The sequence below is a fragment of the Choristoneura fumiferana genome, chromosome 17 (assembly GCF_025370935.1).
Source record: "Choristoneura fumiferana chromosome 17, NRCan_CFum_1, whole genome shotgun sequence".
NCBI classification, from domain to species: Eukaryota; Metazoa; Arthropoda; class Insecta; order Lepidoptera; family Tortricidae; genus Choristoneura; species Choristoneura fumiferana.
The window spans coordinates 17,729,344-17,755,407 of NC_133488.1; the positions used below are offsets into that span (position 1 = coordinate 17,729,344).

General features: G+C 35.7%; 1 protein-coding gene across 1 annotated transcript in view; it reads left to right on the forward strand.

Moving 5' to 3' along the window:
• The first annotated feature begins 1,060 nt into the window (after nucleotides 1–1,060).
• Nucleotides 1,061–26,064, forward strand: part of LOC141437341 (alkaline phosphatase-like) — a 39,173-nt gene continuing 14,169 nt past the window's right edge. Inside the window, exons 1-6 of the mRNA XM_074100633.1 lie at nucleotides 1,061–1,306; nucleotides 12,228–12,310; nucleotides 13,180–13,353; nucleotides 15,429–15,621; nucleotides 22,127–22,290; nucleotides 22,966–23,299. Of these exons, the coding sequence (XP_073956734.1) occupies nucleotides 1,216–1,306; nucleotides 12,228–12,310; nucleotides 13,180–13,353; nucleotides 15,429–15,621; nucleotides 22,127–22,290; nucleotides 22,966–23,299 (1,039 nt within the window). The 5' untranslated portion in view covers nucleotides 1,061–1,215. The remainder of the gene's footprint in view (nucleotides 1,307–12,227; nucleotides 12,311–13,179; nucleotides 13,354–15,428; nucleotides 15,622–22,126; nucleotides 22,291–22,965; nucleotides 23,300–26,064) is intronic.

Consider the following 26,064-nt stretch of genomic DNA (forward strand, 5'->3'; position numbering starts at 1 on the left):
TATGAATAATTTTACTGATCTTACATAATATGTAATTAGCCAAACACTATGTACTTCACACAAACAAACATTGTAGAACCAATTGTTGATTCTTTCGTGTGTTGTTACATTTTTTTTGTAAGTGTCCAGGTTCCTTTCTGATTATAAAATAAATTATAAAAGTGCCTCTTTAACAAGCTCAAAATAAAGTATTCTCCTAACCGTAAAATTATAAAGGACATAGTTCATAAAGATTGAGCAATAAAATTAATGTGTCATAATGCAAGTTGGATAAAGGTAAGTCATAAAGAGGACAATTTCAAGGGCCAAAAGAACGGAGTTTGTTATAATATAGAAATTAAATATTGGACGTGTTCAATGGAACAGAGGCGTAGAGTAGCTATTAGGATATAATATATATTTTTAAGCATTCAGTTAACACATTTTATTAGATTTGACGACTAATAATTATTTCATATGAAGAAATGTGATTTAGAATAAAAGGTAGAATAAAAATGAAACGCTACCGCGGTGTATTAGTGGTATACTTAAATACCTAATAATAGATTTGTTTTAACCAGCAGTTAGAGTGCTATTTAAGTTTTACAGAAGTGTATGTTTTTATTTAAATTTAACTTTAATTCATGAGTCACAATGGAACCATTTCACAGTAAACGTCATAGTGACATCGCATTAATTAACAAGGAAAATCGTAGTGACTTTTCCTTTGAAAATATTCCATGAATCCCCATCCATTGAAATGCATTGAATTGCATGAATGGCCATTCATGGTGCCCCATGAATTAAAGTCCTTGACTGTACTCGTACATAGTAAGATTTTTTTATTTGCTTAATATCGTCACAGTATTTTTAAGAAAAAAAAATTACATCATTCATCTCGATAGAAACTCTGCTCCACATATAATTTAAGTCAAATTAATTAAATATTCAACTTTCCCATCAACACAGTCCAAGGGCACAAAGTATAATTAGAAATTCACATGACAATGACGGCTCCATGCCGCTCATAGCATGTCAGATTGCACTTTTAAGTCGAAAGAATTCAGTGTTCTCAGTAGTGCCATGGACACCTCAGAGGCAGTCACCAGTGAAATAAAATAATCTAAATAAATAAAGTAAACTTACGAGAGTTACGTAGTTTCAGTGTGCGTGTTGTCGAATATGATTTTGTGCCAGTTACAAGTTTGAAATTGGAAGTGTTTTAAATTTTCGAACATGGGATTTTGGGCGCAGATTTTAGTGCGGACTTTTTTTGTTTCTTTTTGTGTTGTTTTTACAAATGGCCGGTCGTTGCGTGAAAGTAGAGGTTAGTAAACTAATTTAAACTTTTTAAAGCTACTTAGGTTTCTTGATTTGTTTTTGATTTTTAGTAAGTGTGTATTTCAGTTGTTTAAATAAGAATAATTATTATTACCCGGTTGTGAAATATCCATAGATTAAATTATAATTTTATTAAACCTATATTTTTCCTATTTCAATTAGAAGTAAACAGTGGATTCACGAGAGCCGCAATTTTGAACATTGTTCTTTCCGATTCATGATGTAATCTAATTTAAAATCCACTTGCAGATTATTATAATTCTAATACCGTGTTGACCCAGTAATACACGATGTCCTTCGTAATCTGGTCACTGGCTCTCTTTTACCAATCTATTTATTCGTAATTCATATTATACGAATGTTTTAATGCGTAAGTATACCTGTATAAACTATTGTGCTTGTTTGTTATCATTTTGAGACGAAAACTTTTATAATTTTTTAGGGTTCCGTACCCGAAGGGTGACAAACGGAACCCTATAACTGTCGCTTTGCTGTCCAATCTGTCAAAGAGTTGGATCTCGAGAACTGTAATCGATATAACAGAGCTTTGCCGTAGTCGAGTAAAAAAAGAGTGTACTCCCATAAAAAACGTATTGTTTTCATTCAACTTTCATGAAATGTAAGCATACAAATATAAACTCGGAATGATAATAGACATATTATGTAAATTGAGGGAGCATAAAACTTTTTAATTTGTCTGTGTATTCTAGGAATAAAAACAGGTAGTCGAATTGTTTTTTTTTTATTTTTGTGTTGTACAGGTACAAAGTATTTTTGTCTCTGACTGCAAGGAACACTCGGTGAGCGAGCTCTACTAGTATTTGGCCGAACTTTTGTTAAAAAAATTTTTTTTATCTATTCCGACGTGCCTGATAATTTAAATCTTGAAAATAAATTTTCCCCACTTTTAGTGGTCGCATTGACTTGGAATTTGCTACGAATATGAATATTGGTTAACAATATGTGTACGGTCAGCATCAATAGTAGCTGGTTACTTTTTTACTCTGTCACATTTACTGTCAATCTTGTATGGCGTTAAGTAAGTGGCTGTAAAACGACAAAGTACAAAAGTAACAAAGTTTGATACTGACTGTACAATCAACAAAAAATAGAGACGAAACGAAATCGAAAATTAAATAATTATAATTAATAGGTATCTCAAATAAAATGTTTATTTCTTGATTTTATTCACACCTGAAACTTTTGCATTAAAGTTGTTAGTAGGTAACAAGTAGGGTATTATATAGTAATATAGACAGTATTTATGTAGAAGTAATTATTTATGCAGTAGAATTTTTCTTAATCAAAGAAAAGTGTAAAATAATGGAATTATATTCATATTTTAACCTGACTTCGTTATTTAATAAAAATAATAATATAAAGAAACAAAAGAACTGTCGAAAATACTAACTGAAATAATAGATGCATAGAAAAATCAGAAAAATAAGACCAGCGCTGGGAATCGAACCCAGGTCCTCGATATGTGTATGTTAAGGTTTTCGATATGGGTTTTACGGGATGACCGTAAAAGTAACAAAATTTTTGGAATTGAAATAAAAAATACAAAAAGATTCCAAAAAACCAATCTTAAAAGAACTTTCATTAAAAAAATTAAATATACTTAACTTGGTTTAACTTTACGTTATAGGTCTGGCGCGAAGAGTTATTTTTTATTTTCTAAACTTTCGATTGACTATTGGCAAGTCCGACTCGCACTTGACCATTTTTTAAGCAATTAAAATCGCACCAGCATGTAAATAATTATTCTTTGTGCGAATAACGGTTTCAAAAATTAATACACATTACCATACAAAAACATTGTCACAGAATTGTTATTATTTCTTGACATTTCCTGCCTTAGGTCGATGATTCCAATTTCCAAGTAGCCACATTAAACGTTTCTCAGTAAGCCCAATAAAACAGGTAGAAACCAGTTTTTATAATAAAATTTATTTTGTCTATAGTGGGGAAAATAAAAAAACTTACATAAAATAAAAATAGAGCCTTAAACTAAAACGAATAAAATAAATAAATATCACGGCATAATTCACACCAATTGACCTAGTCCCAAAGTAAGCTAAGCAAAGCTTGTGTTATGGGTACTAAGCAACGGATAGATATAATTATATAGATATAGATACATACTTAAATACATATTAAACACCCAAGACCCGAGAACAAACATTCGTATTTTTCATACAAATATCTGCCCCGACACGGGAATCGAACCCGGGACCTCAAGCTTTGTAGTCAGGTTCTCTAACCACTAGGCCATCTGGTCGTCAAACAAAACAAATAACATAGAGTTACATTTACTTAGATATAATAAAGAGTAACATTTACTAAGTTAACACCTTTTACCCGCTTGTTTCACGATTACGTTAGGTGCTGTGATGAACAAACACACTCTAATAATTATAATAATTTCACAGCTGTACATACTGTTGTTGTAAACGTTTGGTCATAAATTCTTGCTGCGCAGCTGTACCATTAGTAAGTTTTCGGTTACAAAATACCTACGTCTCGATCGTGTTCGCGTTAAATTCTCAATTTGTATGGAAACACGAACAGCGCCTCTAGCGGAACGTTTTCGATGTTCATGTTGCCATACAAATTGAGATTTTAACGCGAACGCGATCGAGACTTATTTTGTAACCGAAAACTTACACTAAGGGCACAGGGCTACTACGAAACTCCAAACTCGAAGTTTGTGTCGTGCGGTCCCTCTGACAATTATAATAATATTTCAAACGAGAGCGAGAGGGACGGTACGATACGAACTTCGAGTTTCGTAGTAGCCCAGCTGTCATCATCAGATATTTCGGAGCGGCCAAGGTGGTCAAAAATATCGACAAGTGCACTCTATTATTAAGGTATTAGAGTTCATGTTTCGATATTTATGATCTTCTTGGCCGCTCCGCTCCTTTTTTAAGGATTCTGTTCCTTAAAAAGCAAAAAAAAAAACTCAATATCCAATTTTAAACTTACGGGCATTAAATTTTAAATTGAACGATTATAGGAATGGATTAAGCAGGTTATACTGTTTGCAAACGTCGTGTGTCTGTCCCTCCGTCTATAGGTATGTCTGTCTGTTACGGCCAATTTGCTTCGAAACTACTTTTAAATTAGACAGTAAGAAGATGCAAACTATGACAGTTACGTGATATAACATTAAGGGGCTGTTTCACCATCCATTGATTAGTGTTAACTGACGGTTAAATGTGATGCCGTCTCCGTCTTTTCGATCAAAACAAATAGAGACGGAATCACATTTAACCGTCAGCTAACACTAATCAATGGATGGTGAAGCAGCCCCTAAGATAAATAGTTTTTAAGTTAGTTAAGAAAAAAAAACGCTGTTACATTTGAAAAAAAAATAGAACAACGATGTACGCTCGGTTTTTCCACCAGAGATGAGCTGTGCGAGGATAGATAAATGAAGGGTTTCTATTGGTTGATGAAAAACACAGGAGGACACCCATCTGTCGCGGAAACGCAGCCTAACACCTAGGAGCGAAGAGGTGGGGATGGTCGGCATTATGCAATGAATGCTTGCAATTTTGTGACTTGTTCCATGGAAAATTATCGACTGTCTTAATAACGATATTTGACTATTTTGTATATGTTTTATAAATTAAAACTACACAATGCCTGTTATCAAATAAAGAAATAATTTTTAAGCTACCTTTACAAATAACAAAGTTATAAAGGTTTGAAATTCAAGAATAGACAGAGAAAGACATACTGGTATGTGACGTCACACGCTAGTAGCGCCATACTTGCTGCATAGAGAAAAGCGTTTGAGAAAGAGACAGGTATATAGGTTTTTTAAAAAATCACTATAAATCCTATTTTCAACCGATTTAAGTTTTCTCTTCGCTAAACACTGTCTGTACAAATCCAGGAGTTGTCAAATACCGTATTTGAATGTACTACATATATAGGTTATTTTAAATCAATTCCAATACAAATAATTTATTTCAGAAACAAAATTCCGTAATAGTAAAATATTTTAATTAAATGTAATTTAAGTTAAATAAAATTAAAAAAATACTTTTCATTTATAAATTTACTTTTAAAATGAGTAAGCTGCAGTGTTAGTAAAAGAAGAGATTTCGTATGCATGGTGCATTATTGTCAAACTGCAAGGCCATGACATAAAGGTAAAATAAAAACAGTTTTTTGAGAAATTTGCCTCATTCACCATAAGTCTCCTCCTACTCACTCAACCTAAATTTAATAATTCTTTGTGCCAAAATTTACTTGGGTCAATGAACTTTTTTTACCTTGCAAGAACCTGTTAGTTTTTAAAGAACCGTTTTATTCAAGCTGGATCTAACCGAATAATTCTTATAACGCGATATATTTTTATTTCAAGGCAATTTAAATCTAATCATCCGAATCGAATAACGTTTTTGCTTAAAATAAGGAGTTCCAGAAACATACTAATATATCATATTATTTTTATATAAACAATTTTAAATTTAACACGTTTAAATTTAAGAAAATATTTTGAAGAACCCCTTATTATAATTTTTGGACGCTGTGACACGAAAAAGTTGATTGACCCTTATAAGTCTCTTGTCCAACTTTGAATAGAAGGGCTGGTATATTATAAACGTTTACCACTAACTTAAAAACCTAAGATACATACCTTAAGTAACGCATATATTGATTAAAAGTAAGTTTTATAGGTACAGTCACCTGCATTAATATGTAAAAATTACTTTCTGGCACTGGATACAATTTAGATTTGGCATATATTTCTACTTACCTTGCTCCAATAATGATCCATCTGACTGAGGTAACACTATCAGTCACTGAGCACATTGAGCGCATTTGAGAAAGACTATGAATATTCGTTATTGTTTTTTTCTTTGAATTGTTTTTGCAAAGAATGACGGTACCTTCACTTATCGTGAACGGGTTTGCGATGGGCCGGGCTGTGTTGCCACCCAGTCTTAAATCAGGAATGTTTCTTTTATTTTTGCACTGTTTTTATAGTTTATCGAGAGTTATTGTAATGCATCACAATATCATTATTATTGAAATTAATGTAAATATTACACTACAATCCTGGTTTGACTTGTAGAGGTTTAACTGTTTCGAAGATGGTTAAACTGATCGAGTGTTGCCATTATTTCCGGTTGCGAACTCCCTTCCGCTGGCGTTCGTGTCGTCATAGTGTGTTGTATGTTTTTATATGTTTTAGTTTTTAAATGGGTCCCACTGAAAAACAGCGTTGCGGTTTGCCGTAACATTATGCTGAGTAGGGTGCACTTTGTACTATTAGATGTTTTTTTCCATCTAATGTATTTTTATGTGTATCGAATATGTGTAAATAAATGTTTCTCTCTCTCTCTCTCTCTTAATATCTGCTAAAGCAGAGCGTGCAAAAATATCTGACACATCCTACCAGCCCTAGAAAAAAGTCGTATCAGATACTTATGTCAGATATAGGTGCTGGTAACTGTACAGTTCGAATAGTCTGGAACTCATTAAATCAATATTCTCTAAGTTATGTTTTCTCTTACTGTACACGGAACCTTTACAATAATAAAGGCCAATGTTATGAGAAAAGCAAAACAAAGTCCAATGTGTAAATTTGGCATATGTTAGCGTTCCCAAGAATTGTTGCGGTCTACATTGTTCTGCCGTACAATTGGTTAAACCTCCATAGACATGTCGCAATAAAAAACCCAATCAACGCTAACATTTTTTGCCCGTCGTGGGCAAAGTTAATTTTGCCATGAGAAATGCTGGGGACGTGGGCAAACTTTTTTAACGGGATGCAAAAAAAACGAAGTTTTATATAAAACTCGATTTTGACGTTGACTCTGCTTAAAGCTTGGTAGTTTAATACAGTTAGACTCTATACATATGAGCATAAGCTATATACTGAAGAATTATAAAGGTAAGTACGGTTTGAAAACTTAAATTATATTAATTTCCGATTAGAAAAGTGCCACCAAATTCAAAGTTAATTTATTTGCGTAACACGTTCGTATTTAGACGACATAAATATATACAGATGTAGTGTGTAATGGTTTTCAATCGTATTTTATCGGAAAAGTCCGTATTTATCGCGCTCTCTGAATTAGTTTCAGTACCCATCTTATACAGCGACATTTGACACTAAATGATAAAATAATGTCACTCACTTCAGAAAATAATTGATTAACACTTCGGGTGTCGTCGTATTCCGATTAAAATCCGACTTTTATCTCTTATATCTTTTATATCCGATACTATACTTTACTTTCTGATACTTTTATATCAGATAGTGTCGGATATAATAGTATTTTATGCAACAGTTGTATGGTTCAAAAAAAGTGAGTGGCGTGAGTTACGATGTGAGCTTTAGCGAACATCATAAGAGAAAGACGCCACGAGCTTTTTTTGACTTACTTATACAACGTTGCATACAATAGTTTTTCTTGGACTGGGTACTTATTAATTACAATACAAAATTAGAGAAAAAGTAGACCTTAAATGTTTTCATACTTTAGTAAAAAGTATGGCAAACGCAAAGAAACGGTAAGCAACAATAAACAAGTGAGAAATATGAAAATGTCAAAATTTGTCTAAGTTGCCTGTGACGGTGTTAAAAATATGCTTTAAGTACTTATGTTGGCAGGCTATGAATTATGTTCGGAAAGTTTTTATTCTGTATAAAAACCATATAAAATAATGTAACTGGCTGCACCTTAGCCTGTCCGAACAAACGAATTAAGAAAAAAAAGTAAGTGGTTGCAGTATTGTTTTAGCAACATTACGATACAGTGCTGTTATGGGGAATAGACAATATAGATTTTTCCAGAATCCTCACAGATTACAGTATAGGAGTAGAAAAAAGATATAAGAGATAAAAGTCGGGTCTGAATCGGAACACGAATTAACTTCAATTTAATCGGTCCAGCAGATTTGCAGCAAATAAGCTGACGAAGACAGCCAGTCAAACATACAGATATACGGGGACTTTTTGGGGGGAAGTTTCGTTTTGTCACTCGGATGTACATGGATTTCTAAAAAGATTGCACTGGACACCCATTGCCTAAATTTACATATCTTACGTAGATGGAAAGCAAAGTCATGAATACAAAGAATGTATTCGGTAGTACAGAATTTGAAACGCGTTGACCGTTGCTAATGCCCTGACAAGAATGATGTGTATAGCCAATTTTATGACAAAAGCTATTTGTACAATACATTATAGCTATGAAAATAGGAAAAAATGCGAATTAACGCACAGTAAGAATTCCGTGGAAATTTAAAAGCAAGCCATAAGTCTGTATTTCATAGTTTTGTCATTAAAACAAAGTTATTTTTTGTGGATTGTTGTTGAATTTCTTCCTTCACTTGCTTTGATGCCTAAGAATCTCGTACTTACTCACACGACAGTTCATGTTTAAATGCTTTATATCGAAATATCGTCTTCTGCCTCTCTTGAAATTGACTCTTTTTGAGTTATCACTGGAGGTACTGAAACGTTTAACTCATCATACACTTGGTTAAGTACTATTACTATTGCAAATATATAATAATACTGCACTGTTAGTAGCAGTTTTATAGTGACGGTTCAATGTAGGTACTGTTATGATTTGACCAGATGTTCTTGATATAGTGTCCTCTTTGTTTGTAGTATGACCCAATTAAACGAATCAATTAATTAAATAAACATCATCATTATTAGCCGGAAGACGTCCACCGTTGAACAAAAGCCACTTACATCCGTCGGTTACCTGCATCTCTCGCGATGTCGTCAGTCCACCTACGAGTAGTTGAGAGGCCTGACAACCGCTTCGTCTTCCAGTTCATGGTCGTTACTCGAAGAACTTTCTCCCCCAACTTTTAAATAAATATATTCTGTTTATATAGATGCAAAAACTGTTGCCAACGATTTAAGTTGGTGTGTTGAAAACAGTTGCTTTCGTTTTTCACTTTTGAATAAAATAAATTTTATTTTCAATAAAAAAATTGCGTTTGTTGTTAGTTTGTGAGAAAAGACTCGTGAGAAAAGAATAAAACCTTGTGTTACTTCTTCATTCTCGTTCCAAAGGACACAAATACCAAAAAGCAACCGCATGGCATCCTTTTGTTCCCAATTTTCCATGCCTGCCGTCAGATGACGTTTTGTTATGCAGGTTTGCAAAGAATTCCAAGGTCAAGGTGACTGGTGTCACCAGAGTTTCTACACGATCTAGTTTAATTACGTGAGGTTGTTGACAATGTGTACGAAAGCGTGGTAAGGTCAGGCTGGTGCCAAGGTCAGATTTAGAGTAGAGCGGAGGAGATGATTGAGTGTACCCGACTGCCCCTATGAGGGTTAAGTTTTTCGAGTGTGGGTATACTATGTAATGTATGTATGTATCTATTATGTGTCTTTTTCTGTGGTCATCTCAGTAGCATGAACGGCTGGACGGTTTTCAGCATACGAAGTATCAAATAAAAGCTCCTTTCAAATACAAACATATACATATATTACCATTTCACAGGCACATCAAAATAGTATGAAATATTATTTTCTTAATGATGATCATGATGTGCGCTTGCGCGTACGCGTGCGCGTGTTGCAGCAGCCGCTGAGTCGCGTTGCTCCGCAGACGAAGGGCTACGGATTAGCCCGAAACAAGTCAAGCAAAACTCGATTTAAGACGTGAGTTATCCGGGCCAATATATTTATTATGGGGCCTAATTGAAAGCATTCCCAGAAGAACGCAAAAAATTCAAATCGGATAAATGACGGAGTTCTGAGGTAACAAACATAAAAAAATACAACCGAATTGATAACCTCCTCCATTTTCGAAGTCGGTTAATAAAATGATTAACTTTGGCCAAAAATATTGTGATGGTTATTACGGTTTCGCCTGAAACTTATACATAGTGAATGTCAATTGACATTACAACAAGGAATAATTGAAGTACTTTTTTTATTAAAAATAAGCGGTTGTCTCAATCAATCAATGAAAAATGACCCCACTCTGCGTACATTTTGCTTAGAAGCAAGGCTCTGCTAACACTGATTTTGACCAAACGTCTAACCATATTAACTAAAGGTCTACCATTTGCCAGACTGTATGTCACTGCGCTAATATATTTAAACCGTAATAATAATAATAATATCATGGGACAATTGACACCAATTGACCTAGTCCCAATGATTTGAAGAATATATTACAAAATTTCGCTATGATAAAAGTTAAACATCTTTTAAGCTCCGGTGTGGACGATCCTTAACGTAATTAAATGACTTAATTAAATGTTCAAGTCGTGTGGCACTTGGGCATGTAATTACGTTTGGAATATTCACTTAAAATTACTTGCTAATTAATATTTCGTAATGAGACGTCTCGTTAAATTAACGCCTTTGTATGAACAAACAAAAAACATTTTGTAATTTTCTTTGTTATTTATGATTTTAATTCGCATTCGGTTTTTGTACGGAATAATAAAGGCTGTTTTGTGATTCTTGTTGTATTTAAATGAAAAAAAGTATGTCGTGACTCGTGACGCATTAAAATGAAAAATTGAAATATTAATTTCGCTTTATATTACATAGCAACATCGAAGTTGGGACTTCCTGTTAATTATTTACATACCTGTGGCAGGCGGTCTCGCTCCTTTATTGCTACAAGTTGTTTTATAAACAAGAAAAAAACATTATAATATTAAGCAAAATAAAAATGGATTAAAGATTGGTTTTTTGGAATCTTTTTGTATTTTTTATTTCAATTCCAAATTTTTACTTTTTACGGTCATCCCGTAAAACCTCAATTGAAAATACAATCTCTCATCGATCGAGTTTCTCGATGAGGGCTACGTATAGATGTCGCTAGCGTCACTGCTTAAGTGCCTAAATAAGAAACAAACAAGCTGAGATATGTGGTGCATAGGGGAAATTCGTGTCTGTACCGTTGTCCAGCAGTGGTGTAGCGGTATAGCACGTGGCACGGAATGCCGAGGACCTGGGTTCGATTCCCAGTGCTGGTCTTATTTTTCTGGTTTTTCTGTGCATCTATATTTCAGTGTGTATTTTCAAAAATGGATTTATTCATTTATTTCTCTGAAGGAACTAATTATTGCATTTTTTTCGCGCTGGTTCCTTCACAAGAGATGAAGGAAGAACTGCATTTACTTTTTGCCTTTGTTACCTTCGCAGTAGCACTTTCAGTCCTTGCAAGAGGCCAAAGGAACTGATGCGAATAATTCACAAAAACAAAAGTCTATAAAATATTTAGACTTGTTTACCTACATTAGGCCGTTATGCATAACGAACACATTCTTTGGTGAAAAATTCAGCTTTTGTTACTTCGATCTAAACCAACACTGAAAGCGTTGCTTTACGGTAAATGGGTTGTTCTTTACAAATAAATATTGAGAGTGTCTTCTCTCTGTAACTATCGCTGAAGTAAAACGTACATACACTTCAACATAATTACAATTTTTTTATTAAAGTTTTAGTTTCTCATTCTTTCCTTTTTGCTCTTCATCTTTTTAGAGAAAATGATTACGATAAACTGGTGGTATACTTGATTAAAAATAAAACACTTTATTGCCAATCACCTATTAGGACTAGCATTACATAGCTAGCATTACATAAAAATTCTTAAATAAGGGGTACCTTATTTACTTGTTAAGTTAATTAACAAATAGCATTAACCTAAATTAAGCCTCTATTGTTTGACCAAGGCTGAACATCAGTCTTTGTGGTTTTTTTTATTAACAACGTGATCTTGGGATAGGAATTAATTTACCTTTGTACATGGTATCTCATCGTTGTGCTAAAACCTCTGTTGAGAATAATCCGTCAAGAATCTCAACGAAGTTTATTTGATGAGTAGGTATAATGATTCTGTGCTGGGGTATTACAGGCCATTTTAAAATACTTATTTATGTTTTTGTTTCAGCTAACACGAAAGGAGGAAATTTTTTTGATGAGAAAAACAAAGATCATTGGAACATGCAGGCACAGTGGACACTACGCGCTAAGGTAATCGGATCGATCTGATATATACTTTAAGTGAACATCTTCTCTCAGTCGGAAAGGGCTTCAGTGCTATTAATCTTTTATTTGTTATTAAACGAGTATAGTTAGTTTTATTAACTTTAAGTCAACAAAGTAGTCGTTCTCCAATTTTTGGTCGAAAATATTTTTCAAATGATTCATTTTCCAATTTCCCAACTATTTCATATGGACGAACGATTTTCTTTTATTCAAACTACAAGTACCTACACTACTACAACTACATCAGAATTATTATAAAACAAACTAACCTACCCAAACATATCTAAAGGGTTCTACAGGATAGGGCTGTCCTAAATAAAAGGCGTGACTATAAAAACCTTTCCCGCCTCTTTCAGTCAAACTAACCAAATAACCTTCTGAAACATAACGGAAAGAAATTAAAGACACTCTGTATACATCTCAAAAATATAGGCACTAACAATAAAAAAAGAACTTAGCTACACTAAAATTAGAAAAAAATAACAAACCCCCCCCCCCCCCGCGGCACGGACCAATGCTGGCAGCATTTCCTAGTTGTATACGAGTAGCAAAAGCAAAGCTGGTACGCTGTGTAAGAAATCCGCCAGGTTTTCGTTTCGGCACTCTGTTGTGTTCGTTACTCGATTTAAGTACCATTTTTAGAACCAATTAAGTCCGCCTGATCATGCTTGAATATATTAAGGCTTTAAATAACCCTCCCTCGGGCAGTCGGGTAAAAAGGACCGCATCCCGAAATGAAGACGACTCCATAAGGAACATTGCATTTTTTTAATTTTGACGACTGAGTTTTACACCACAACAAATATCTACTCGTAGCAAAATTTGAAAAAGCTCATTAAAAAACTCTTTTTCAGTTGTCAGCAACTCTCAACACCAACATCGCCAAGAACGTGATATTCTTCCTCGGGGACGGCATGAGTGTGACAACCCTGGCTGCCACCAGGGTATACCTTGGTCAGAAGTACGGCCACACGGGGGAAGAGATCAAGCTAAGCTTCGAAACCTTTCCATACACTGGACTGTCAAAGGTGAGACGCATATTGATGATGATGAAGTAAGCTTAATAATAGTACACATGTACTCCTTATTTACAATGGTTTTCTATCGTATTTAATCGGAAAAGTTTAAATTTATCGTGGTCAGTCAGTTAGGCTGAAAAAAATTAACAATTGGCGTTTAAATCCTTTTTCAAATAAAAGGATTAAGCATAAAAAAATATCGTGTAAAGCCTTACTTTTAAGGAATGTTTAACAGTTCTTAGATTTCATTAATTCTTACATTTGTAGCGGTGGCACTAACAATTATGGAGCTGAGGGAGTTTTTTTTTATTTTCATAAAAATGATGATATCTCAAAAACTAAGCCATTTTTACTTAACTTAAAACCTTATATTCTAAGAGGTAATTAGCTGTTCAATCAGCTGTCGATAGTATATCGTCGGCTTCTGGGACAGCCTGTATACTTACAACCATTTAGCCGGATAAACCATTTTGCAATTGATAAATTATATACTTATTGTCTTACATATTTACAGATAAGGGTATATTATCTCTATTTATTTTTCTCCTACTATGATAATAATATTATTATTTGCCTTTGTCAGACAAAGCAAAATATACCTGCAACTCACTGCCACTGCTTTGAAATTTTGATGAGAAAATGGATAAATTCCACGTCTTAAAGTACGCACTTCGGTGGCATTACCTTTATTTACCTTCTTCCGGAATGCCTGAATAATTGAAATGACATGATTCCATGATCCTTGAGAGAAATACCACCCTTTTGCTCGTTTTACATTATCCGGACAACAGTGTTTTCCGCTGTTTCTTGAACATTTAAAATTTGACCGGCTTCGAGTCGTCAAGAATGAATGATCATTTTCTGGACAAGCGTGTACCCTCTTAAATACTTAGATAGGTTAGCCCATCAGTCACGACTGTGGTTGATAAAAAAAAAGTGTTTTGCAGATAGTCTGCATGTCTTTTACATTACCGTTTTTTAATCTTTCCAGAATGGTTTACTAATGTTTGGGCGAATAACGTTTGGCAACCTGTTTCATTTCGCAACTTTTCATTTCCCAACTGTTTAATATTTCTGAAACTGTAAATATTTCAGGATTTTTATAAAACTACCTAACCTAACCTAAAGGGTTCTACACGATGGCCCTGAAATAAACCCTGAAATATTTACAGTTTTAGAGTTTGCGAAGTGAAAAGTTGCAAAATGAAACAGGTTGCCAAACGTTACGTTGCGAAAAGGCAGTACTCGTTCCAGAACCTACAACGCTTTTAGAAAGACAAAGAAGAACGAGTCGCAAGAAACTTAGCATATTCCTGTAACAATTTTTTTTTATTAAATTTCATTTTCAATATTTCGATCTAACCACAAATTATAATAAAAATAATAATAATATTAATTCATTGTTCATAAAAATACAATGAATACAAACTTATGGGCTTCACTTATTTACTAAACACACACACCCTGAACTAGGAAAATTCCTGTGTTTCAGGTGTAGATGTAGAAGGGCTATTAATAAAACTTAAACGAAAACAAAGTTATTGAATAATTATAAAACCGGCCAAGAGCGTGTCGGACACGCCCAATATTCCGTAGCCATTAAGAAAAAATCAAGTAATATTTTTCTAAGGATTTCGTATTGTGTACGAAATCCTCCAAGTTTAGATATATTTCATAACCTTAGGCTGCTATTTACTCATAAACTACTAATAATTCTCAAGCAATCTTTTATTTAACTTGCTGTTGTTGGATAAAATCCTGTCAGTTCATTTTGACCTGAGGTCGGATCTGAGGGCCCGGTAGTGCCCCCGCCAAGTCGAGCAAAACAAACACAAAGGCACGGCCGTACCATACTTTGCTCGAAGCCATTCAAGCTATTTTTCAACATTGACTTGAAAGGAATACAATACTTAAAGTAGATGACAATTAGCATAAAACATTGTATCAAATATGAAATTTTTAACAGAAACTTTTTATACAATTTAGTCGGCTATACTGAAAATACTGATATAAAGATACTGAGAAGTCAAAACTAAGCCTTAATTTGCATAAAAAAACAACTTATGAGCATTGCTTGTTTCCAGACGTACTGCATAGACCATAACGTGGCAGACTCGGCGTGCAGCGGCACTGCGTACCTGTCAGGGGTGAAGGCCAACAGCGGGACTGTAGGGCTCAGCGCAGCGGTCAGGCGGGGCGATTGCCACGGACAGAAGTCAGGCAACCACTCGGTGACTGGACTGATGGATTGGGCCCAGAAAGCCGGAAAGAGCACTGGTGAGATCATCATCATCAGCATATCAGCCGTAGGACGTCCACTGTTGGACATAGGCCTCCCTCATAGACTTCCAGTTGCCTCAGTTGGAAGCGGCTTGGTGACCATCTGTTCTCCATGCTGATACTGGTACTGGCTGGCTGGTACTGGTGATAATTATTATTATTATTGAAATAATACACTAGCAGCTCTTAGAGCTGATGCGTGTACATCACTGCACTAGCGTTTTTAGTCTTTGTCTTTTAAGTGTTTGTCTAGTCTAGTTTTAAAACTGTTTATTGAAGGTGCACTTATCACAAGTTTGGGGAGAGCATTCCACTAGTTAACAACACGGGTAAGAAATGTTTCCTAGGGTTGCTTGCACTTGGTTGCTTGATCAGTCTCAAGGAATGTCCTCTCAAACAAGTATTTTCACTAACCTTAAAAAGGTTTTTGATGCTTGGAGCATTGTAGTGACCATGCAAAATTTTATATGTCTCTATAATGAGGGCTCATAGTTTTTGGGTGAGCTACGCGGGTTTATTTATAATTAGAATAATTTTGTGAATATTTTGCAATATCTGGCTGGAATTAATTATGGCAAATATGCGTTCCGGGGCAATGAATGTCTGTGTTTTGAGACGGTTTTGTCTTTCGGAAACCTTTGTCCTCCCTTTTTTCCGAACAAAACGGGGACTATGCAACACTGTGGCATGCTCGATATTTTTATGGTACGGTTTTAAGGTGTATTAAATATGATTTTAATCTAAACTTTGTTTTCACGCCCATAATAACAGACTTTGAAAGCCATACTTAAAAACCTCACGCAACAGTGCGCCATCTAGTGAGACAAAAAACGATAGCCCTCATTGGGTAGGTAGTATTGGCTAAAAAAAATATTTAGTCAGACAGATTATCAGAAAATATTGACCTTTTTTTTATTTTGTCATTCAAACAAAAAACTACAAAGATGAAGCGCATCAAAATTCTGGAGCGGGGGGCCGTGGCGTTACGCTTAAAAGATTCGCACGGCGTGACCTCATGAGGAAGTGTAATTGGCTACATATTCATCATTTTCTGTGTGATTAAAATAGAAAACAGGTGGCTAGTGATATTAACCTAGATATCCTGAGAGGCTTTAATTCTCACCAGGGTTCATAATAATAACACGGTTGCTGAAAACACTCCTTCAAAAGCTTGTATTTTGGCTGCACTTCGAAACTTATTTTTGCACTTATCGATATTTCCACGCGTTTCTAACAAAAGGGTCTTGGTGGACAAAAATAACGTAGTAATCCTATTAGGGATTACTTTTTTAACATCTAAATAAGTATGTTTGTAACGGAATCTTTGAACTTGATTTCCACTCATTTCTAAGGTACTATGGTATTGAAAAAAATGCCGAGTGGGGTCCAATTTATACATTTTTTTACCCGACTGCGAAGAAGAAGGGTTATGTGTTTGACGCGTATTTAAGTATGTATGTATGTGTATATGTCTATTCCTATGCCCTCTCGTAATTGTTTATATGTATTTGCTTTTTTTAACCCCCGACGAAAAAGAGGGGTGTTATAAGTTTGACCGCTATGTGTGTCTGTGTGTCTGTGTGTCTGTGTGTCTGTATGTCTGTGTGTCTGTGTGTCTGTGTGTCTGTGTGTCTGTGTGTCTGTGTGTCTGTGTGTCTGTCTGTGGCACCGTAGCTCTTAAACGGGTGGACCGATTTGAATGCGGTTTTTTTTATTTGAAAGCTGGTTTTCTAGCGATGGATCTTAGACATGACTTATCAAAATCGGTTCAGCCGTTTCAAGATCATCAGATCTTTTGTTCGCTGCGGTAGGAATCTTAGACGCATAATGGATATTTAATTTACTTTCAAACATATTTGGGACCTAAAATTTGAAACACCCATGTATGCTATATAGCTACGCAAGATTATGGAATCTCGGCCTGATGCTGCAGCCAGGATATCCAGAACACTAGTAGGTACACTCTTAATAAAACTATAGCAGATATATCGTGTTTGGGTTCGTTTTGATCAGTATTTGATTCTACAAACAATGCAATGGTGGCAACAGGATGAGCTGATGCTGCAGCCAGGATATCCAGCACAATAGTACACTCTATAAAAAATAATAGCACATATGTCGTGTTTGGATTCGTTTTGATCAGTAATTGATTCTACATACAATGCAGTGGTGGCAACACGACGAGCTGATGCTGCAGCCAGGATATTCAGCACACCAGTATACTCTTGAAAAAATAATAGCAGATATGTCGTGTTTGGATTCGTTTTGATCAGTATTTGATTCTACATACAATGCAATGGTGGCAACACGATGAGCTGATGCTGCAGCCAGGATATCCAGCACACTAGTACACTCTATAAAAAAAAAATAATAGCACATATGTCGTGTTTGGAATCGTTTTGATCAGTAATTGATTCTACATACAATTCAGTGGTGGCAACACGACGAGCTGATGCTACAGCCAGGATATCCAGCACACCAGAATACTCTTGAAAAAATAATAGCAGATATGTCGTGTTTGGATTCGTTTTGATCAGTAATTGATTCTACATACAATGCAGTGGTGGCAACACGACGAGCTGATGCTACAGCCAGGATATCCAGCACACCAGTATACTCTTGATAAAATAATAGCAGATATGTCGTGTTTGGATTCGTTTTGATCAGTAATTGATTCTACATACAATGCAGTGGTGGCAACACGACGAGCTGATGCTGCAGCCAGGATATTCAGCACACCAGTATACTCTTGAAAAAATAATAGCAGATATGTCGTGTTTGGATTCGTTTTGATCAGTAATTGATTCTACATACAATGCAGTGGTGACAACACGACGAGCTGATGCTGCAGCCAGGATATTCAACACACCAGTATACTCTTGAAAAAATAATAGCAGATATGTCGTGTTTAATTCCTTTTGATCAGTATTTTATTCTACATACAATGCAATGGTGGCAACACGATGAGCTGATGCTGCAGCTAGGATATCCAGCACACTAGTACACTCTATAAAAAATAATAGCACATATGTCGTGTTTGGAATCGTTTTGATCAGTAATTGATTCTACATACAATGCAGTGGTGGCAATACGACGAGCTGATGTTACAGCCAGGATATCCAGCACACCAGTATACTCTTGAAAAAATAATAGCAGATATGTCGTATTTGATTCCTTTTGATCAGTATTTGATTCTACATACAATGCAATGGTGGCAACAAGATGAGCTGATGCTGCAGCCAGGATAACCAACACACTAGTACAGTTTTAAAAGATATACTTATATCAAAGTTTAAAAAACATGAAATAAAAACTTAAATTTAAAATTTAAAAAAACCCCCGACTTAAAAAACGCCAGCAAAAATAAAAATAAAAACGCCCGAAAAAAACGCTGCTTGAAAAGACAATTAAAAAGTAAAAAATAATTATGCGCTACCTAGCTGTTGCCCGCGACTTCATCTGCGAAGAATTCGTTTATCTCTATCCCGCAGGGACTATGCTGATTGCCCGCAAAATTAGCCTAAGTTAATTTAGTATAAAGTATCTAGTAATATTTTTTTATCTAAGCGTTGTCGGTGTCGGGGGACCGCTAAGGTTAATACTTTAAAAAAATACACATATTTAGTTTCATGTTAACCTTAGCGGTCCCCCGACACCGACAACGCTTAGATAAAAAAATATTACTAGATACTTTATACTAAATTAACTTAGGCTAATTTTGCGGGCAATCAGCATAGTCCCTGCGGGATAGAGATAAACGAATTCTTCGCAGATGAAGTCGCGGGCAACAGCTAGGTAGCGCATAATTATTTTTTACTTTTTAATTGTCTTTTCAAGCAGCGTTTTTTTCGGGCGTTTTTATTTTTATTTTTGCTGGCGTTTTTTATGTGTATCGAATATTCATGAATGTATTTTTCTGTGTATCGAATATTTATGTTTAAATCTCTCTCTCAATATTTACATAACTCTTAATGACAATAAAATGGTACCAACGAGCTGATCTGATTCATGCAGACATTAAAACTCCAAGACAGAAAGTAGTTCAGCATGTTTTTAATTTTTTAAATAGCAATTCCTTTTGAAGTACGGAACCTAAAAGGAAAGTTTGAGGATTAGCCTTAAGAGGAAAAAATGTTCTGGGTGGTCCTTTGCTTTCAGTCAATGTCAATGTCGAGCTTTTCGGACGGGAATCGCGACCGACAGCAAAACACGTTTTTTTCCATTGCGGAAAAACGTCAATTTTCCCAATTATTTCCTGCGCAAGACAGCTTTCGGTTCACAAAATAACCCGATTATATCGTGACTATTATATCAGAAAATGAATAAGGGATTACAATATTGCATAGGCCAGGAAATAGGTAATTGCTGGCTGAATATTGGTTTTGGTTTGCCACCTTTTTGTTAATGACATTCAAAGAGGTGTAAGTACTTTGTTGGCAATAATTGCTGTTTTGGCGACGACTCAACAGATCTGGGTGAAATTTGGCAAAATGAACTTTTAAGTGAATAAAATAGCGGTGCCGAATATGCGAGTTGCTGGCAGCGTTCCCTCTTTGAATTGCTGAACTTTACAATTATAACCTAAAATGACATGCTGTATACGATAAACTCACTTAACTTAACTTTCTTTTGTCAAATACGTATGAATCGAAAACAATTTAATAAGAAGTATACCGTAAACTGCTTCAACTTTGCCCTCTGGCCCCAACATTGCCTGAAATGATTTAGAGTCGATAACTTAGCACTCTTATAGGTTTTAAACTTTCTCCTACACGGGAATTATTACTACGGGGGAATAAAAGTTAAAAAAACCTAAAGGGTGCTAAGTTATCGACTAAATCGAATCAGGCAATGTTGGGGCCAGAGGGCAAAATTGAAGCAGTTAACGGTAACGTTTTAATATAAATTAAAGGACTTTTACACCGTTTTACCGCGCATTAATTTAATTGTAATAATTTAAGATTCTTTTTTAAACTGTAACAGGTTACGGTCACTAGTTTCTTAGATAAATTATTAAATGTTCTCGTGTAGTTAATGGCAATCAAAAATAACATGATGTACAATCAAGGGCAAAGATATCGACACGGCCAAAGTTGCAAAAATATGTATACACGGCCTTAATGTTAAGTGCATAAAGTCGTGTATACATATTTTTGCAACTTTGGCCGTGTCGATATCTTTGCCCTCGACTGTACCTACATGATGTGTTGATAAACAAACATGTGGCATGTTAAATATAATTAAAACTGTCCATCGTAAAACTACCAATAGTGTGGTAACACTAAGGCCACGCACGCACTATGCGGTTAACCGCGCGGTTTTAGCGTGCCGTCACTCTTCAAAGTATCACTTGAGCAAGAGACGGCGCGCTCAAACCGCACGGTAGCCGCATACATATACCGTACGTAGCCTAATTAAATCTTACTAATATTATAAATCGCCGTGGTGGCCTAGTGGTTTGACCTATCGCCTCTCAAGCAGAGGGTCGTGGGTTCAAACCCCGGCTCGCACCTCTGAGTTTTTCGAAATTCATGTGCGGAATTACATTTGAAATTTACCACGAGCTATGCGGTGAAGGAAAACATCGTGAGGAAACCTGCACAAACCTGCAAAGCAATTCAATGGTGCGTGTGAAGTTCCCAATCCGCACTGGGCCCGCGTGGGAACTATGGCCCAAGCCCTCTTGTTCTGAGAGGAGGCCAGTGCCCAGCAGAGGGACATATATAGGCTCGGATGATGATGATGATGATGAATACTATAAATGCGAAAGTTTGTGAGTTAGTGAATATGTTTGTGTACTTCTTCACGCTGAAACGGCTGGACGGATTTGGATGAAATTTGGCAATAAGTTATTTTATGATCTGGATTAAAACAGAGTACTTTTTATCCCAATATTACCACGGGATAGGGATAAAATCTCGAAATAACAACCGCTCGGCTTAGAGTCATGAAATTCGGTATGTAGGTAGCTGGACCTCCGGAATAACACATAGGCTTCTTTTTATTCCGATATACCCACGGGATAGGGATAATGCCTTGATATTTCAACCGCTGGGAGTTTTTAAATTTTGGACAGTTGTTCTTAACACAACCTCAATGAAGACCGTCATATAAATTTTGGGAATTCCCAGGGGAATTTTGTAAAATCCGGGAATTTCAATTGTAACTACCAGACCGAATAGTTTACGCGTGCGAAGCCACGGGTAACCTCTAGTGTAATAATTTCTCTACTGATTCCATCCATCCATCCCAGCCTATATACGTCCCACTGCTAGGCATAGGCCTCCTCTCAGAACAAGAGGGCTTGGGTCATAAACCACCTTCACCGTAAAGCTCTTGGTAAATTCCAAATGCAATTCCGCACATGAATTTCGAAAAACACAGAGGTGCGAGCCGGGGTTTGAACACACGATCCTCAACTTGAGAGGCCATAGGTCAAACCACTCTACTGATTACTTTGTTTTAACTCTGTATGATCATCGTTTGACTGTATCCTTTCTAGGTGTCGTGACGACTACACGCGTGACGCATGCGACGCCTGCGGCCTCGTATGCCCACTCCGCCGAAAGGCGGTGGGAGGCCGACACAGATCTGCCCAGACATGGGCCTCGATGTGACGATATCGCAACACAGCTGGTTAGAGGCCGAGTGGGGAAGAATATTAATGTAAGCCTCAAGACTGTTTGGGTGTATGGGCAAGCGCACAAAAATAACCGTGTATAAATTTTCTGATAGTCTAACTTAAGGTAAATTAGCATTTTGTTTACGACACACACAAGTCCATGCTCTGGACTTAAACAGCCTACGTCATTATGAAGTTCATATGAACCGTAAGTATACGTGATAACCTTGGTCACGCATTTGCATAAATAGTAACTAGGTAAATATGTCGGCAGCCGATCGAAAAATCCGCCAGATCGCGAAATTCCTAGGCATATCGTGAAATGGCGCCATTTTATGATATGCCAAAAAGTTGGCCAGGCATATCACGACACACTAAAAAAATACGGCGGATCGATTAGAGCAACGGATATTCGATATTCCTAGCTCTATAGTGGGCACATCGTGATATGCCGTAAAATTTAGGTACGACGAGCGAAACGAGGAGTGGTTAGTATGAATTGTGACCACAATGCACGAGCCGAGCGAGCGAACCGATTTCATGATTTGCCTAATCGTCACTAGGCAAATCGTTAAACGGTGAGTTTTGAACGATATGACGGTTGTCCCCTAGCCAATTCATGAAATGGCGCCATCTGTCGGATTTTACGATCGGCCGCCGACATATACACAGTGAACGCAGACATTTTGCCACAATATACCTTGTTCTTACATTTCCAGGTGGTACTAGGGGGTGGCAGGCGCTACTTCTTCCCCGCCACCACAAAAGACATCGAAGGCTACGCAGGCTACAGGAGCGACGGCGCCGATCTCATTAAAGAGTGGCTCTTCACCAAACAAAACCTAGGGTTCACCCCCAAATACGTTTACACCAAAGAAGATTTGTCTGACATTGATGCTGATACATGCAACAGTGTGCTTGGTTTGTTCTCACCGGATCACATGCCGTATCATCTGGAGGCAAGGCCGGAAGACCCCAGCTTGGCTGAGATGACGCAGAAGGCTATACAGATTCTGTCGACGAATAAGAAGGGCTTCTTCTTGTTTGTTGAAGGTAAGAATTGGTTAAAATTACTTAAACGGTTCAACTCACGATTATAAGCCACGGACAGTACGATGTATTTAAAAATCTGAAACTAGTCGGACCATTCCTGGCCTACGAAGTGCATTTTTTGCCATCCCGCTGACGCTTATATTATTTAAAACGAGAGTGAGAGGAACGGCACGAGTACGATACGAACTTCGATTTTAGAATTTCGAAGTATTCGCTGGGTGCGAAGTACTAGGTGGGGGTAATGCAATCTATCGCAGCGCTAATAGTGGCCAAAAGTAGAAATAATGTAGGTTCTGTCATCTGTCATACTCGTATGAATCTGTCATTGGCTGATTCTAATAAAAGTGGCATGGCAGGCTAAAGTTAATTCAAAAAAAAATATATAGGTTTTTTTACTTTTTTTGCATAAAAACAGCTTCTTGGTATTTCATTTGTTACAAATATGTTAAAGGGAACAAAGTATTCCTAAAAACTTAAGAGTTATGGGTTCTTGAAATATTGATGAAGCAGGCTAAAGTTAAATTAGACAGGCTAGTAGTGAAAAGTTACCAGGTTAAAGAGAATTATATCAAAAATCAAAAGAAATGTATCATAAGTTTAAGGGGCTGTTTCACCATCCATTGATTAGTGTGAACTGGCGGTTAGGTGTGATGCCGTCTCTATTTGTTTTGTTCGAATAGACGGAGACAGCATCACATTTAACCGTCGGTTAACACTAATCAATGGATGGTGAAACAGCCCCTAAATGTAATTTCTTAAAAAAATATGAGTCTCTTTGAGGCATATATGTATAAGAAAATAAAATTATTTCAAAATTATTCCTATTTTATACAGGGTTATTTGTAATTTACTAGCATCCTCTTAAGCCTAAACTCCTACCACTTAAACAATTTTTTTTGTTTTACGACTTTTTAAAATGGAGCCGTAAAACAAAAACATTTGCTAAATCATGTATATTTTTTATTTTTCCTTCCTGTTTTCTTCGCTGATATTGTTCTTTATGTTTCCTTTGGAACTCAGCATAGACTTCTGGATTTCTTTTTATTTTTTCGGGTCTTTTCTTTTCGTTCTCCCTTTTTCGTGCTAACCTCTCTTCTCTTGTCTTTTGTTTAGTTTTTGGTTTCCCCATTACATGTCGGCCCTAAAATATTACGATTTAATTACAATACAATGCAATCAAATCAGTCCCTCCGATGAAATGAATGACATCAGATAGTAAAAACTGGCCAAATAAGAACGTACCTAGGCAAAATAACACGAAAAAATTCGTTTTAAACAAGTAACGACACCACTATTTTATACGAATGATTTTTTACAAACTGTAAAAATTTTAGTTATAAACAGGATCACCATGATTGTTTTTTTTAATTTTCAAGCCAATAGTTTAACTTTTAGAGGGGGGAGGGGGTCACACTCCAAAAAAAAATTGCAAAAGCTATATTTACGCAAAATTACAGATATAGTACTAATGGATCTAGTGCGGATAGATAAACAGACACACAAAGTGAAATTATAAGTGTTTAGTTTAATAAAAAGCAATTCTCTACATTTACTTTGGTAGAACACTGTTAGTACTACTTAAAAAAAAGTCCATAAAGTTATTCTTAGAAATTATATGCAATTTTTAAATAAAATAATTTATAGTTCACTTTTTTCTGCCATGAGTCACTTTAGTCTGTGCTTCAGTTACAGATTAAAGTGACACAGATTAAAGTGAAAAGTGGATTCAAAAGACATTTACTCTAAACCGTCAAAAATATGAATGTGCCACTCTTAATAACGTAAGTAAATACGTCATAATATCACATTAAAATGATTATCTAATAACGTCCCATATAAATAACATAAAATAATCGAGACAATGTAAAGTTAACATACCCCGTTACAAACTCCAGTTTGCCGCCTTCGATCACTAATCGCCACAAAACTATGACAGAAGGTCTCTAACCATTCCGTACGGCGGTGAGCCAGATATTGGCCGAATGTTTACCGATGATTAAGGTGTGTCTATCATTCTCCGTGTGTGAGTGAGACCCAACAATGCGAACACACAGACTACAGTGAAAAAATCGCTGGACAAACTTTGAGTTTGAATATTGATGTATAAAAATGATTTATTTAGGACCATATTATAATTAAATGAATATCGTATTATTGTTTTTGCAATATATTATAAAATATAATTTGTGAAATAGTACACAAATAATTCACAGGCCTAAAACCGGGAGCATGTCCCTTTTGGACAAGACAGACTACAGTGAAAATCGGTACTTACATTTATTTATTTTTTAAAGTAATAAGGTTAAATAAATAAAATGGCCTGGCCTCGGTGTAAAAGGTCTATGTTTACATATGTCAATTTTTATTTTTTCTGAAAAACTTATATTTAATGTACTTTCTATTCAAAAACTCATTGGCAGATTATAATGCCACTTTTATTAGAATCACCCCATTAACAAAGAAATTTGTGTAGACTTAACTGGCTAATTTTAGTAATAGATGTTTGTCTTCTTGAATTATATAGGTAATATGTTTACTATTATTTAAAGAAACCATGAAAGTATCTTTATCTTTTTGTTTTATAATAAAAGTACCTACGACTAAACATAAAGTAAACAAATCCTGACATAACCAAAATAAAACACACTTTTTGAATAAATTTTACTTACCTCATTTAATTTTTTTTTTTTTTTGTTAGCCATTTTCTATGTCCCACTGCTGGGCAAAGGCCTCTCCCTCGGACTTCCAACTTCCCCTGTCGGCAG